Source organism: Prosopis cineraria, unplaced genomic scaffold (genome assembly GCF_029017545.1).
Source record: "Prosopis cineraria cultivar Desert tree isolate PC_DT_omini unplaced genomic scaffold, ASM2901754v1 PC11, whole genome shotgun sequence".
Classification (NCBI taxonomy): Eukaryota; Viridiplantae; Streptophyta; class Magnoliopsida; order Fabales; family Fabaceae; genus Prosopis; species Prosopis cineraria.
The window spans coordinates 21,154,314-21,172,083 of record NW_026555342.1 but is presented as its reverse complement, the minus strand read 5'-3'; the positions used below and the strand labels follow the sequence as shown (position 1 = coordinate 21,172,083).

At 31.4% G+C, this 17,770-nt stretch overlaps 1 protein-coding gene across 1 annotated transcript; it reads right to left on the bottom strand.

Annotated features, from left to right (window-relative positions):
* Nucleotides 1-7,666: 7,666 nt before the first annotated feature.
* Nucleotides 7,667-12,465, bottom strand: LOC129284966 (probable disease resistance protein At4g27220). The gene is made up of 3 exons (XM_054920491.1): nucleotides 12,138-12,465; nucleotides 8,330-11,261; nucleotides 7,667-8,031 (listed from the first exon to the last, which is right to left on the bottom strand). The coding sequence occupies exons 2-3, from the start codon at nucleotides 11,188-11,190 to the stop codon at nucleotides 7,968-7,970; spliced, it is 2,925 nt and encodes a 974-aa protein (XP_054776466.1). The 5' UTR covers nucleotides 11,191-11,261; nucleotides 12,138-12,465; the 3' UTR covers nucleotides 7,667-7,967.
* Nucleotides 12,466-17,770: the final 5,305 nt, after the last annotated feature.

Genomic DNA, 17,770 nt, shown 5'->3' with positions numbered 1-17,770 from the left:
CATGATTAATAATTTTTTATAAAAAAATTCACAAATAGTCAACCGTACGTTGAAATTAACATTGGGGCTAATTAAATAAGTCTAATGTTCACACGGAATGGGAAGTAATCTTATTAGTGTGAGTGTGACACAATGATTGGGACTTATTTCACTGAGAATTGGCCAGCTCCCCTTTATCTGTTTTTAATAATTGAGATACACATACACAATACGGTTGTAAAAAAAAATTGCCATAGTGATCAAAGGGAAAAAAAAACTTATATATTTAGTTTTATATATTTAAGGAGTTTGTTTCTAATTAAATCAAGACATGTCTATCTTTTGTAAATTATTTATTTTATAATAAATTATTGTTATTAATATTATTAACACTTTAAAATTTATATATCTTGATTTGATTAAATGAAGAAAAAATTTTAAGTGGAAACCCTTGGCCCAACATAACAAAAAAGAGGGCCCCAAAATTTTTAAAATTTCATTGTAGGACCCCGTACGGAATTTTTGTTAAATTTGGGATAAAAATGATAAAATTGCTCTCGTTTAAATGAACAACATAAACGACTTGTTCGTTTTCATACTGTATTTTATTCATTTACTTACGAAATGTTATTCGTTTTTCTATTGGCTTACTTTACTTGTTTATAATCTTATTTTCACTTAATTTCATTCATTATTGTCCAAAGCATTCATTCATAGAAATCATAGGTCATCAATAGATTTTAACCAGAATTAAATTCCAAGCTGCTATCTCTTTACTTTTTGCATTGGGTTTCAGTAATATAGTGCAGATAGAGGGAGAAGGGGTAATATTGTGGCCTGGTCCACATCTTTTGATGTTAATGTTCTAGACTGTTCCCCATGGTCATCCATTGTAATATCAACTGCCTCAGCATGATGAATGGAATCTATGTTCTTTTGTGTATGGACCTCCTGCAACCTCCATTCTCTCTGTTCTGTAGTCCTGGATTTCTGGTTCATCTCTTTCTATCAGAAAATCTTGGTTACTAATTGGTGATTTTAACCAAGTCCTAACATCCTCTGATAAATTGAGCTCTAATCCATCAACTAGCGGTGCTCATCTTTTTCTTGAATGCATCTTCCTCAATGAATTATCTGCAATTCATCAATCTGGGCCAAAAATTATTGGGTCAAACAATAGAAAAGGAAGGCAAATGTGAGAGAAAGATTAGATATGGCTAAATGTAATAATACTTAGGCGTACACTGCTCAAATAACTACTAGAAAAAATAAAATTGATATCCATCTCTGATAAATAAAATCCATCATTAATTTTAGATTTAGTAATAAATCCCATGTCATCTCACAGGTACACATTACCTATCTTCCATCACATCGTCGCCCCTCCATTCTATGTCACTGTCATGTTAACAATTTATTTTAATTTTTTTTAAAATATGAAATTGCCTTGTCTTGAACCTAAAATCTCTCTCTTTTCATACGTGCCTTTTATCAGTTGAGTTGTGATGACTTTTCATTTTTAATATGCAAAAATTTAATATATATATATATATATTACTTAATTGAACACATATATTTAACTAAAACTTAAATGCATTTCTTATTATTTAATATATTATTATTTAAATATGTTGATAATATATTATCATATACATACACATTAACATATAAGTATGTGATTCAATATTTAGTATTAGTTAATCAATATATTGTTTTAATATCAAATAATATATATTATGAATAAATATTTGTATATATTGTTTTATATTATCTATGTTATAATTAAAATATTTTCATATGGTAAAAATTTTATTTCATATTTAAATTTACATAATAAAAGAAAAAAATATTTTTAAATTTTTATATTATTTTATATAATATATTTGTGTAATTATTTAATTTGGTAATTTTGAAGATTTTTTTATGTGACTTCTCTGTGTATACTATAAATTATTTATTTTTATAAAATAATTGAACTCATTTTACTAATTTTTTAATTAAAAATATTTGTCACTAATATAAAGATTTAGTGTTGGAAATTAGTGATGGATTTAAATCGATCACTAAATTTATAAAATTTAATCAAAATGTGATGACATACCATATTTGTCACTAATTTGTTACTAATTTATGTAATTGATGAAACATTTTGGTCCATCACAAAAATTTCATCATTAATGTTTATAATTAGTGATAGATTAGAGATTCATCATTGAATGTCCATCACTAATTTTAATTTTTTTAAATAGTGAATGTTCAAGTTCTTGCCATAGCTGCCTCTGACCATACTCCAATTTTATTTTCTACCTCAACCCCTGTGGTAAAAAAAACAAAGCATCAAAAGGTTTGAGCCTATATGGTATAATTTTGGAGATTGTAAAAAGACTATTGACCAATGTTGGTCTTCTCAAGGTCGGGCTCTCCAAGCTTTAAAGTCCTTAGGAAGTTCAGTTGCACATTGTCTACTCTCATTAGCTGGAGTAAATCAAATGTTGGTTACATTCCTCATAAAATCAAAGAGCTTGAAAAGGAAATTTTAAAGCTTTCAAACAACTTAAATTGCAATAACCATCAGGAACTATCAGATGAATTTCTGGATAAACAGCATCAACTGAAATTCCTGTATGATTATAATTACAGTTTTTTTATAGGCAAGGAGTCAAAGTGAAGTGGCCTGTGGAAGGAGAAGGGAATACCCCATTTTTCCACTCTTTGGTAAATCGAAGAAGAATAAAAAATTTCATTAGTACTATCAAGAAGCCCGATGGATCCTGCACCTCTAATCAAGAAGAAATTCAAGCTTTGGGGTGGCACTACTTTAATTCTTTTTTTTTCCACTAACCACCCAATTCATCCTTCCTTTATTTTGCAAAAATTGGAGAACCTATGCTTGCCCAAGCTTTCTTCAGATGACAGTAATTTCCTTCTGGATCCTCTTTCGGATGATGAAGTGAAATAAGCTTTTTTTAGCCTTCCAAAAAAATAGCTAACATTATTTGCAGAAATCCATGAATTATATAGAGGTTTGAACATGGAATTTTCACTTTGTCAAGTATGAAGTCGACATTGCAGTTGATGACAAAGGTGCTAGCTAACATTATTTGCAGAATTTTTTCGTAAGTGTAAGGATTTTTAAAGACTATGAATTCTATGAGTTGAACGAGGATGGTGATATTGATTTTGATTGAGTGTTACATATACGTATTACACATGGTTCATACAAGAGTTGCTAAGTTTCAATACAGCAAATTCTCAAGCATTGTCAAAGATTTTGCTAAATTTCAAAAGATTTCATGATACTTTGAATGATAAGTTGTGAGTAAAGATGATGTAGGTTTGTTTCTTAGAGTCAACATGGCCTTTATGGATATGGTGGCTTAAGTCTAAAAGCTTATCTTGAAATCATTCATTGCTTTAAACCTAACCTTTATTTTTTAGTTATTATAATATTATTTTTTTAAAATATAAATTATAATGTTCAAAAATTTTAAATAAATAATATAAATTTTATTTTTAAAGTATAAATATATATATATATATATATATATTTAAATAAGTAATATAATATTATAAATTTCTTAATGTTTCAACTCTTTTTCTCCTCGCTGGTAAAAAAAAAGAAAAAAGAAGAAGAAGAAAAAAAAAAACTCTCTCTCCTCAAATGACCGACATTTCTACAATCCCAGTGCTGTGCGAGTTGCGGGTCCCCTTTTTTAGTTTTCTGCTTTCGTATGTGGACCCCTGGTTTGTCATATTTCTCCTCTCTCTCTCTCTCTCTCCCCCTCCCCTCCTCCCTCTCTGATATTTAATATTTCTCCCCTCTCTACTTGCAGATAATATTTTTAAATTTTAAATGTAACTAGGATTGTATTTAAGATTTTTGTTCGGAATTATCTAAATCGATAATTATAATTTATTTGTTTTAAATTTTTTGTCAAGGACCTAACTGCATTAATTTATATTTTGGGAATTAATTGTCACTCTTTTTTTTTTTACTTTTTTGTCACTTTCTATTTTTATTTTTTTCCCTAAACAAATTCTAATAAATTAAATTGTTTTTATTTGTACATATTATGTATTTTTAAGGGTTAAATGGTATTCCTGCCCATAAATTATTCGTACTGAAATGTTTGGCATTCTAAACTTTTTTATGAGGCAATATTTTCTTTTAATATTTAAAAAGTATAATTTTGCCCTTATTATTAAATAGGTTAAATGTGATCATTAATTGACCTAGAAAATTACAAAAAGAACTTCAAAATTACATTAAAGGATCCTATAAAAAAACAATATCAATTAAGGGATAAATAAATTTCAAGATATTAATATTATTTTTTACTCATATAAAAAACAAACAATACAATTTTGATTAACCACTCTAACAACTTACTCACTCAGTGATTATCAAATTATTTTTGCTAGCAGGCAATAACATCAGTAAAAATTATTAAATATTAAAATGTCAACAATGATGATCTGATAATGAACGTACAACAATTGTCGTATAATCAATTTCTTCCTTTAACAATTAAAAATGGTATAACGTTAGCTTTATCATCAACAATTAAAAGACTTATATACATTTTAGAGGAAAACTTATAATTTATCACACTATTTTAATTTACAACTCACCTAATATGAAAAATATGCTCACTTATATATCTTGGATGTACTAGTTGAGCTGTTAATTTAAAAAAAAAATTAAAAATTTTGTGGTATGATTGAGATAGCATATTTTAAAATAATTTGTATTAAAATAAAACAAAATTATTGTTTTATATTTTTAATATGCATGAGGTAAAATTTTTTTAAGGATAACAAGTTGTTTTTATTATCATACACAACACCTTGATCCACCCCGTAAAAATTAACATCGATTATCACTTATCACTTCATGTAGATCAAGGAATCATTTTACATCTGCAAGCTAAGGATGAGGCCTGAGATGCAGAATCAAGAATTGTCATTACTTGTTTATGCATCAAAGAGATTGAGTTTACAACTGTATATGGAGGCCCAATTTGGAAAGATAAGTGATGGAGGCTTCCAAATGAACTGAGAGACATAAAAGGACATGCAAGGCATGAGGATATGAGATATGAGCGAATGAGTTTAGACCTGCTTTCATCCAATGAATCTAATATAAATGGCATCCTTAAGATTTGTTAATTTTAGGTTAACTCGTTTGTGTTTAATAATTTAAGTTTGTAATGGCCCATATAAACAATCATTCATTCAAGTTTCAACAATTAATCACATGTAATTAACAACAACTCATTAAATTATTAAACTTTATGGGTAATTATATCTTTTATTAGAAAATCTTATTTTCATATAAGTATTAAGGGATTGAAGTGAAATTTCAGATTTTTAATATTCTTATTTGATATAAAAAATTTTCAAAAGTTCTTAGATGATATTTTACCTCTCACTTTTTACATGGTGACAAAGGTTTGTCACGACCACATTTGTTTTTTTTTTTTCTTATTCTTGCATATTAAATTGATTTGGAGCATTTGGCAAAGATTTCCTGTAGACCCACATGCAGTTAATTTCATGAATATTGTTTATTAACAAAAAATTCATGAATACTCAACCGTACGTTGAAATTAACATTCGTGCTAATTAAACGAGTCTAATGTTCACATGGAATGGGAAGTAATTTTATTAGTGAGTGTGACACTATGACTGGGACTCATTTCAAATTGTGCATTCTACCTCAGACCCTAAATTTAGTCATTGTATTGTTCCTTGAAAATGAAAAAGGAAGGCACCTAGCAATTTAAACAGTCAAATTCAACATACGTTGGCGTTAATTCTTGGAAATTAATTATTTATTTTACTATAAATAAAATTAAACCACTCTAATAATAAAGGGCCAATCGCAAGAATTGACCAGCTCTCCTTTATTTATTTTTTTATAATTGATACACACACTCTCTATGGTTGTAAAATTAAAATTGTCATAGTGATCAAAGTAAAAAAAATTATATATTTAACCATATATATTTAAGGTGTTTATTTTCAATTAAATTAAATCATGTGTATTTTTTTATAGATTATTTTTTTTATAACAAATTATTATTAGTAATATTATTAATTCATTTAAATTTACATATCTTAATTAATTGAATAAAAATATATTAATAAATAAAGTTAAGTACATAAATGTTGCTTTATCTTTTGAATAAAGTAGTAATGGTGGAGCCAACTTTCTTTGATATCCTCCATCCCATGTTAATATGAAAAAACTTATATATTTAATTTTATATATTTAATATATTTATTTCTAATTAAATTAAGACATATAAATATGTTGTATATTATTTACTCTATAACACTTTTATTATAATATTTTTAATACTTTAAAACTCAAATGTTTTGATTTTGATTGGACATATATTAAGAATTAAGTATACAAGGGTATCTACTTTAGTCTTCTGTAGCAATTATTATTATGCTATCTCATACTAGGCAAAGCTAGACAAACAAATAGTCTAGTATGATTTAAATATATAAATGGGTGCTTAATTTTGCACGAAATAATTTAAGCTATTAATTGATTGTTGATGAGGTTACACATACATCAATTTCATTTTGGGCTCCGCATCCTTTTTTTTTTTTTAAATTTTAAATGTGACATTCAATTGGTAATGAAAGCGCAAGCAAACAATAAAACAATATTTGTTTATTGATGCCTTGTCTTTGTCTATACACTGTTACTCCTATATACAGGAAATGAATACAATGGAAGAGTAAAAGAATATGAGATAACTAGGTAGCTAAAAATAGTGCACATGAGAATATGACAAAGGTGTTATGACTTGACATTGGTCAAAGAATTAAAAGTAGCTTTTCATGTTGCTTTGTGCTGTTATGTTCTGTCACGGGTAAATGATCTTAAAAAAAATATCTTATAAAAAAAATGGAACGAGTATGATTTAGTGGTTATGAATAGTATAACTTTTTTAACATTTCTTTTTTCAAAATAAAGAAAGGAAAGAAAAATGATAAGCAAGGGACGCATTACGGTCCACAGCATTCATAGGCCATAGTGGAAGTTCTTTGAATATCCGAATATGTTATTAAAAAAAGAACAAAAAATGAAAGTCAGTTCAAGACTTCAAGTAGATGCTTTATGATGCTCTTTTTTCACTATGCAATTTCTGATTTAAATAATCTAAGTGATGAATGACTATGTGACATCCAACTTCGAAAATGCAAGGAAAATCATTAAATTCTCCTCATAATTTTTTTTTTGACTCATATGTATGAGGTATATGTTAATTATATATGTTTGCCTCTATTAAGTAATAAAGTGATTGAGTAAAGTATTGCTCTCTCATATTTGATTCTAAAACTTGATGAAATATCTACTTCACACTATGGATCAAGTCAAGCGCATCATAAAAATAATGGAAGAAAAATATGAATTAATTAATTAAATCTAAGACAATATCTAATTAAATTATGTTGCCTATGCTATAATTGTGTGTTCTGTGTACAATGCAGGCAAGATTTGGTGAGCTCAAACGTTGTTTCACCTCAATATTTAATATGGTTCTGAGAAGAAAAATTGAAAAATTCTAAGCGGGAAAGCGTATATTAATATATTGACGTCCAAACCATTCATAGGCTATCATCAATAGACAGGTCAATGTGCTTTGAATACCTTGTGATGCTCTGTTCTGGCCATGCAATTACTAATTTTCGGTAACTAAATGATAAATTATCACAGACATCGTACTTACCACACACACAGAAGCCAAAAATAATTCATAAAAGCATATGTGGAACAATACAAGTCATGAAAATACATTTGAAAATAGCTTTAAAATCATTCAGATCAAACAAAAGTAACGAGTGCACCCAAATGTTTTCCTACCAATCATCAAACTTTATTAAAAAAAAAACATTAACAGTAAATTAACAACACACGTGTGGAATCAAATCAAGATATCGTGGCTAGTTCCACTCGAATACTGCCTTCACACTGTATTACTGCTGCTCGGAGCAAACCTGTCCATGGATGCATGCCTCCACGCCAGACCACTATAAGAAATTGAATAATGTAATAATCAAATTATATGTAGTGGGTAAAAAAATTAAAATTAAGAAATCATTGTATATTTAATATGCTTATTGTTTGTAATAAAACCAAGACATGTGAATTTTTATATATTATTTATTCAATAACAAATTCTTTAATTATTAATATTTGTAATACTTTTAAAATCCTCATTTTTAAATTTAATTGAATGGAAATATATAAGGCTAAAACACTAAAATCTTCCTTTTAATATATCTATACGGACGTACTATGGTAATTGGAAAATCTAATAAAACATACCTGTCATAGTAACCGACTAAGCGTGGTCGAAGGAGATTCTCAGCTTCAGGTTGGTCCCACTGCAGTGATTGCCACCATTCGTTTTCACATATTATTTCTTGGAGAGTGGTTGATGGTGAGATTTGCTGACCAGCCTCTACTCCAAACAAACCCAGAGGCAACTTCATCAGAGCAATGCAGCCCACAACTTCAATAGTGCGTAGAGAATTGCATTCAATGTCCCCTTTGTATATGCTTTTCAGTCTTGGCAACTCCTTCAATTTCAACCTTTGCAATTTCGGAAGGATCACTTTGGCAGCATGGCTGCTGTTTTCAGCGCTTGCATTCCTCTCTCCTTCAATAATTTCTTCCATCGCGAAGCACCATTCGATGACAATTTCTTCCAGACTTTTAAGCTCGTCCACGAGCTGCCTCGGGAACAGACATTTCAACGAACAACAGACTGACACCTCAATTCTCTTGAGGTTCATCAGAGTACCTGATCTCAACATGCTCCTCAACCTTGGAATATGATGTAGTAGATTCATTGGCTGTCGCTGGGGCAAATTATTCTCCTCGGATTCAAGAACGCGTTCCATACCATCAAACTTAGAAATTATTAACTCCTCTACATTTCGTGGAATCAATGCAGTAGTCTGGGCTTCTGAAACATCTCTTCCTTTGCCTCTCCTACTTATTGCCAAACAATTTTTCTCAGATAATTTTGGAACAACTGAAAACCCGACAACAAGCTTCGACTCCTTTAATTGAGAATAATTCAAAAATTCAGCAAATTTTCGATAATCTTCAAAGTCAAGGAATTGCATGTGTAGAAGAGACAGATTACGACAGGATATGATTTCTTCCACTGACACTGCAAACAAAGGGCGTACTTCGCTCTCAGATGATACTCCAATCATATGCGTACCCAACATCAACAAGCCCTCCAGAAGAGTAAATTTGGATATGAGTCCAGCTTGTAAGTTTTGGACAGATGTGAAGGAGAAATCCAAGTGTCTCAAATCAGTCAATTGTTCCATCCCCGGTGGAAGTTCTATTAACTTTCTAGAAAATGAAAAATCTAAATACTTCAATTTAGTGAGCCTTTCTAAGGATGGAACTTCAACAAGATTCCAACAGTGGCTCAACAACAAGGCATGTAGATTCTCCAAATTCGAAAGAGACGCCGGCAAAACATGAATCCCAGTATAGGAGAGATTAAGAACTTTTAGCCCATGCATGTTGTCAAAGAAGTGGTGCGATATGTTTTCTTCAAATGAGTTGTATTGAAGTAGCAAAGAAGTGAGTCTAGGACACGTTGGACTGAAGTCTATAGATTTCACATCATTTCTCATCAACGATACCCATTGCACATCCTCTCTCCATTCTTGAGGTATTGCTGGTTTTACTTGTTCCTTGCCAGCATTCACAACGCATCTAGGCTTTGTACTCATGATTGTGATTGCCATGTCTCTTACCACATGATGCAATTTAACAAATCTCACCCCATTTTCAGTCTTCGATTCCAGCAAGCATCCTGATATTAGTTCATCTATAATCATTTGCCCCTTTCGTTTCATCACAGACGTGTTTGGACCTTCCAATAAATCTTCCCATACCCAATAATTAATCAATTCATTCTCATCAATTAGGTGACCTCTTGGGTATAAGGAACAATATAGAAAGCACGATCGCCTTGCATCATCCTTTAGTTTTGAATAGCTCAACTTCAAACGAGAACACACCACTTCATCAATAGTGTGTATGCCAGTACTTGAAGTTCTTAACTCTGCCAATGCATTCTCCCACTCTCTTATGTTAGTTGTGTTTCTCAATGCACGTCCAACTGCAACAATAGCTAGAGGCAAACCACCACATTCTTTTGCCACCTCCCTGGCAATTGATTGTATATTTGCATTTGATAGCACTTGTTCCCCAACTTTGTCCTTGAAGAGATCCCATGCTTCTTCTTCTGAAAGAACTTCCACTTCCACATCTTTGTCTGTTTCCATACCTCTGCACACTCTAACGTCTCGAGTTATAATCACCAATTTACAACCATTCTCTACTGTTGGCACAGGGATTCCAACACTTTCAATAGTGAATGGTTCCCAAACATCATCTAAAATCAGTGTAAATTTCTTCCTCCTATTAAAAGCTTCTAACAATTTTGAGGCTCTTGTTATTTCATCATCAGCTTCTTGAAAAGTCAAATCCAACTTCACAGCTATATCTTGTTGCAACTTCTCTAGATCCTTTGATGCTTCCGCCCAAATAATGCAGTTAAACTCATTGCTATTATTCAACAGGTGATTGTTAATTTCTGACATAATAGTTGTTTTACCGGCTCCTCCCAAACCACAAATACCAATCCTTCTAACATTCTCATCAGACAAGAATCCCCGGATCTTCATAAATATTTGCTTGTGTGTTTCGCATCCCATCATTGGCGTTGCAGACAAAATATCACCTCTTTTGCCTACAGGAATAGCAACATCCTTTAAATCTGGAACAGTCTCTATAAGTTCACGAATATCTCGGATCTTCTCCTCAACAAGTTCCCCTAACTTGATTCTTGAACAAATAAAACTGAACCATTTAGTTTGTCTAAGCCGGCCATTTTCATCCATGAGATTGCGCACTTCACTTCTTACCTGACCAACTTGCTCACGCCATGTACTACACACATTTGTTGATTCCGCCCGCAATTGGTTTATTTCATGTTCAACATCCCTTTCATGAGCATCCAGCCTTTGCATCAAATTATTCATCTGCCGAATACTCCTTTTGAGTGTTCTCAAGTGTTTATGCTTTGTTCTAACGACTTCATGCAATGAGCAACACGAGCCTATGATGTTTAACACACTGGGAACAACTTCCATGGAGGCTTCAAAGAATTCAAACAAACCGAGGAATATAAAATGCACGATGTAAATTGCAGCAGCTGGATTAGCTGCATATTGAAAACATTATGAAAGATCAAATATATGGTCTTCAAAATTATAAATGGAACAACATGAAGAGCAGGAATATATCTAAACAACAGTATCCCCAAATAATAATAATAATAATAATAATAATAATAATAATAATCAATAAACAAAAGTCTACTAGAGCATATATGTGTAACTAAAAGAGAAACAAGATGCTGATTTTAGCGACACATACACAAAATTAGAGTATCAAACTATATTGAATTGAATCTTGAGTGTTTTCATAAATGGTTGAAATATAAAATTTAAACAACAGGGTATTGGTAATAGCAGGTAAAATTATAATTTAAATAGTGCCTTAGGATATTATTTTTAAAAGCTATTCCTCTACATTGGATTGATCTCATGGCAACTAGTTCCGTAAAATTAAACAAACTCTTCTTATAAAATGAACAGGATCACAGAAGAAAAAAATTTATAAAATAAACTCAGGCAACAGCACAAATGATGCAATATGACAGAAGAGGCCAAAAGTTCAAAACCTATGGGAAGCAAACCTTTTATTAGGCAGAAATCACATAACATTAAACAATAAAAAACACCTTAATCACAATTGAAAAACAATTTCAGGTAATAATATTTTTTAAATTATATGTTCAAAATAATCAATAATCTTAAATAATAATTAATATTATTACTTTATAATAATTCGTTTTAAAATATCCATAAACATTTTATAATATCCAACACAGGATACAAGATGACGAGGAAGAATATGATATATCTAAACAAAAGTCCCCAAATAGAAAAATAATAAAAAAAGACCTGCTGGTAAACATGTATAGTAGGAATAAAATGATAAAACAGAGGACAAAGAGATCAGGAAATAAGCCTACCAAGCTTGTTTTAGAACACGAAACTCAGATCCCACTTGGGTTGTTTCTGCAGACTGAAATAATGGTCACAGCGTTGCATCACCCATGTCTTCCTCACCTATGCCACCCTCTTCTTGCAATCTCTTCAAAATGTTTGATTATGTGCTAAGCTTCTACTCTTCTCTACGATCCACAATGAACGCGCAAGGAACTTGATAATTTCAGGGGTCAGAGTTGAAATTCACTCGTTCAGAGAAACAGAGGGATAGAGAACAGAAAGGTAAAGTTGGTAGAACGAAAAACCGTAGGCAAGAGAGGTTGAAAAAGAAAGGTGAAACACCAAAGCTTACCTTTGTCGGTGGAAGGCACTCACCAATGAAATAGGCCCTTAGTGTTACATAAAGGGAACATTATCATGTCATGTATGTCTGTTACATGATCCTGGCCCATCCATCACTCAATAGCCTGTTATATATTCCCCCAAAAAAAAAAAAACAATTTAGATCATTATTTGGCTTCTTTATTTTTTTTTTCTTGAGACCTATAAAAGGTAAATTTACTTCTCCATTCTTGTCACTTTTAACCTATATAAGCAATCTGAATACATAAACATTTTATAAATTATTCTGATGTGAGGTGGCATGTTTTCATTAGTGAAGTTCAACATTCTTAAGGTGAAGTATAATGCTATGTGTGATGTTCTGTTCTTTTTTTAACTTTGCAGTTACTTGTTCAAGTAACTAAATAGTGAATGATTATATAAAATATTACTTGGCAAATATTTGCCAAATCATTAGCCAGCGCTATGCAATTAGTCACGAAGATTCGAAGATACAAGTGTATACTTGTATAGTATAGTGATTAGTTGTTCTGTTATGCTGTTATATTAATTCATCATTATTGTTCAAGTTGTTAGAAATATTATCCACGTGTCCTTCTCTGTAAGGCTGGTCAACTAGTCATAAAAATTACTCTGACATGTATACACTCTCTGAATCAATGTGATTTTTCCCTTTTGATGTTTTCATCTCTTCTCTCTGTAACCATTGATAGAAGAGTATAGACGAAGAGATATGGGATTTGAGAAACTAAATACTTCCTTCAATGACAGATCCAACATTTTTAGGATTTGATGGCAATATATATATACATAGATGGCAAATATAAACCAAATCATTTTGAACACCAAACTCATTGAAATGCTATCTAATTGGTCATATTCCATCAACCAATAGCATTTTCTTTTATAAACGTTACCTATTATTGTTGTCTTCTTGAAGTTTTTTTTTTTTTTTTGGCCAGTGTCTTGTTGATGTTCAATCTGTAGTATTTCTCTTGTGTTAATTGTAATCAAATGTGTGCTAAAATTGAATTTAGTAAATAGATCAATTAAATGCTGACTAACTATACAAGATATAAATTCATATTTTCAACTTACAGTGATAGATATGAATATTATGAATCTTTGCAATTTCAAGGTATATATAAAAACCTCCAATCTACCACCAGTAATTAATCAGCTTCCCTTAGCCTTTTTTTTTTTTTTTTGGGTTTTTAAGATAAGTCAAGGATTTATATATGAATAAGGTAAAAGTAACAGCATAAAAGATTACAAAGATATAATATTAAGGTTGAACCATGGAGAAAAGTTGAAAATAGAAAATAAATAATTAATCATCGTTAGAAACATGGAAGCTTGCAGGATTGAAACGGGCTAGCAGAGATGGGATATTTGCACCAAAAGATTACGCTCAAGCTTGCTGGAAAAAGCCTTGTGAAAGAAATTTGACACAGACTTGAACCAGTCAGAGACAAGATATACTAAGTATTAGTAACCCACCAAAGTGCGTAACGGAAACAAAGTAAATAGCACGTATTGATATCATTGCTAGTTTTCTTGAAGCCAAATCCATTCAAGAATCGATTCTGGACAAAGAAAAAATATGACAAATGATGGAACTACTCCTTTTAATTTTCTTCATGGCAATTATCAAGTCAGATGAAATAGAGGAGATCTTGACAGGCCGACTGTGTATTAAGATTTCTTAACTAGATGAATCATCACCCCAATCACAAATTAGTGTCCTCCAGAAGAAAACTTTGATTCCAAAAAGCTTTGTATTATGAGTCCCATATCAAAAGGCTATATTAGTGGAATATGATTTATAAGTCAACTGGGCACTCTCCCCTTAAGAGGTGCCTTTTAGGAGTAAGGCTTGTGGTCGTAACATTGGTACTCTCGTTAAGAGCCGTTGTTCGCAAAAAGGGCCTCTCACGGAAGGGCTAGCCAACAAAAGGCTGAGTGAAGCACCATAAAATGTGAGCTATCATGGATGCCGACTCTTGAGGGGTGGACTATGTTATGAGTCCCATATTTGGAAGCCACATTAGTGGAGTGTGGTTTATAAGTTAATTGGGCACCCTCCTCCTATGAGACCCCTTTTAGAGTGAGTTCTACCCGAAGGACTTGTTGTTGTGACATTGGTGCTCTCATTGAGAGCCACTATTCATGAAAAGGGCCTTCCATGAAGGGGTTGATTGGCCAAAGGTCAAGTGAAGAGCCATGGAATGTGAGCCGTAGCAAACGCCGACTCTTGAGGGGTGGGCTATATTATGAGTCCTACATCAGGAGGTCATATTGGTGGAGTGTAGTTTATAAATTAGTCGGACACTCTCCCCCTATGAGGTGCCTTTTAGAGATGAGTTTTACCCAGATGGCTTGTGGTCATAACATTGGTGCTCTCGTTGGAAGTTGCCATTCGTGAAAAAGGCTATCCACGGAGGGGCTGACTAACCAAAGGTTGAATAAAGTGCCATGGAGCATGAGTTGTCACGAACACTGGCTCTTAAAGAGTGGGCTATGTTATGAATCCTACATCAGGAGGCCATATTGGTAAAGTATGGTTTATAAGTCAATTAAGCACCCTCCTCCTACGAGGCTCCTTGTGGGGGTGAGTTCAACCTAGAGGTTTTGTGGTCGTGACATTGGTGCAATGTAACGAGTACAAGTACAAAAGAAAACCCATCTCAAAAAACTAGCCTATTAGATGGAAAAGCCCCTTGAACTTATAAATTTCACACTACTTGTAAAGCTCTTCAATGTGGGACTCATGATAATGCCACCTCATTAAAAACTGACGTCCCTAGCGGCTTCACACTCTAAGATACTTCACTCGGCTCTTACAGATCAAAACCCTTTGTAGGTAGTCCTTTCCATGACACCAACTTCTCAATGAAAACACTAATGTAACGAGCACATGTTCAAAAGAAGAACCCATCCTAAAAGATTAGCCTGTTGGGTGGAAGAGTTCCTCAAACTTATAAACTCCACACCACTCATAAGACTTTTTAATGTGGGACTCGATCCTGACTAACACATTGATGAACTCAAAGATTCCTTGATTGCTAGATGAAATTCAGAAGAATAATTATGCATGCACAAAATTAGATGATGGAGGTTGTTGTGAAATACACAATTCAAAGATATTCAGTAACATCAGCATTCCTTAGTGTTCCAACACAAATCAAGCATTAGAGACCACCTTTTTATGGTGACTCGAACAACTTGAAGAAGCAGATGCTTCACAGGAAATCAAAGGTAACAAAAAAAAGATCTGAAGGTTTTTAGCAGAAAGATGATGAGGAGAGATCAACAAATAAGAACATCAATTTGAAGGAGAAGTGCTAGCGACAGATGCAAAAGGAAAAAGGAAGTGAGAAAATGCAAAGAACACAAAGGAAAGTATAGAGAACAATAAAGATGTTAAAGAAGATGAGAAAGCAAGGGAATACAAAAGAAACAATTTGGATTTAGGGAGCAGTCTAATTCAATAATAGTTTTTGAATTTTATTGATATTTAAAAATTATTATTATCATATATTCTCTTCAAATATTGAAAATATTCCTTACGACCAGAGCACTCTTTAGTTATATTGCTCCCCAAAAATTTGAGATTTTAATACTTTCTAAATATTATATGACAAAGTCTTTGACAATCCATTGAAATTAGATTGTCAATCTTAGATAAGATTTATAAGCTATTTTAATTTTCAAGTATTCATATGAAATCTAATCTTAAAAATATTAGAATTGAACAAAGATAAAGAAAACAAACAAAATAAATGCTGGCTCTCTAGATTGACCAGAATTATTTTTATGTTTTATTTCTTAACAATTCTTTATGTGATATTTATTTAATTTATAAGATAAAGTTATCCAATTTCATGTTTACTGAGAAATAGTAGTTATATCTTTAAAATGGTTAAAAAATATATAATTTTTTAATTTTATCCTTCCTTATAATTAATTAAATATAATAAATTGCTATCTAGAAATTCAAATGCTAATAAACTAACAAGTAATAAATTACTTATTTTAACCTTGTCTTATATTATAGGATTAATGAGCAAAATGAAACCCTGAAGTATTGCGCAAAAAGCATCCTAGACCTTAAACTCTTAAAATATGCAAAATGAATCCTAAACTTTTAAATTCATAACAAAAGAAATCCTAACCATTAATTTTTTATAACGCCATTATTGTTCATTGTTAATTAGCTCTATAAACTCTAAACTATTACATGAGTAGCGTTTTGGACCCTAAACTTTAAAATTTTAAGCCAATTATTCTTAACATTTATGTATAGAATGTTGACTATTATATAGACCAAATTAGCCTTAGCATGGCCCGCTACGGTGAATGCATCGTTAGCCATGGCGAACGACTCATGATTTTGTGAAATGATATTTTTGTCCCTTTTTATAATGTTTTTCCAAACGATTAGTATTTCATACTTCTATATATTTTAAAATTCTAATTTAGTCTTATTTACTTAATCTTTATTTATTTAATGTTAAAACTTGAGATCTTATTTAAAAGAAGTTAAGTATTAGGAAAAGTTTACAAACGATAGATGTGAAGTCCAACATTTTCATCAACAACAATTAAAATCCAAAATAACTAGTTAATTAAAATCATCTAATATTTAAACCTTTTTTTTAATGGGATCCCACGTTTTAACCAATAAATAAACCTATTAAAAATAAAAATAAATTAGAGTTATTGACCGTCATATGAAAGCCATGAGATACCAATCATTTGAAAAACATTATAAAAACAAGAGGCAAAAAATATCATTTCACAAAATTATGGATCATTCACCATGGCTAATGATTCGTTCATTACGGCGAGCCACACCAAGACTAATTGGTCTATATAATAGTCAACATTCTGTTATATAAATGTTGGGGGTAATTTGCTCAAAATTTTAAAGTTCAGAATCCAGGACACTGTTCATATAATAGGTTCTATAGTGCTAATTAACCATAATGCCCACGGTTTTGGCCCAGCACCACACGTTCTTGCATGTGGGATCTTCAAAAGATAAGCATATCCTTTGAGTCTTTCCTACAAATTAAAGTTGGAAACTGTGTGGTTTGTTTGTTTCTTAGCGGAAAGAAAGAATGACCCTTTTACACTATATTATGATATGAAATGTGCAAATTTCTTTTGGCGAAGAAATAAAACAAGGGATTCCATAATGAATTGCTTAGCCGGATGAAGCTTTGCAGAAGGAAAGATAATGGTGGAATCCGTATCAAGCCTAGAAATGTTTGATTTCTATTTTTAAAAATGAAAAAAAAAAAATTAAATA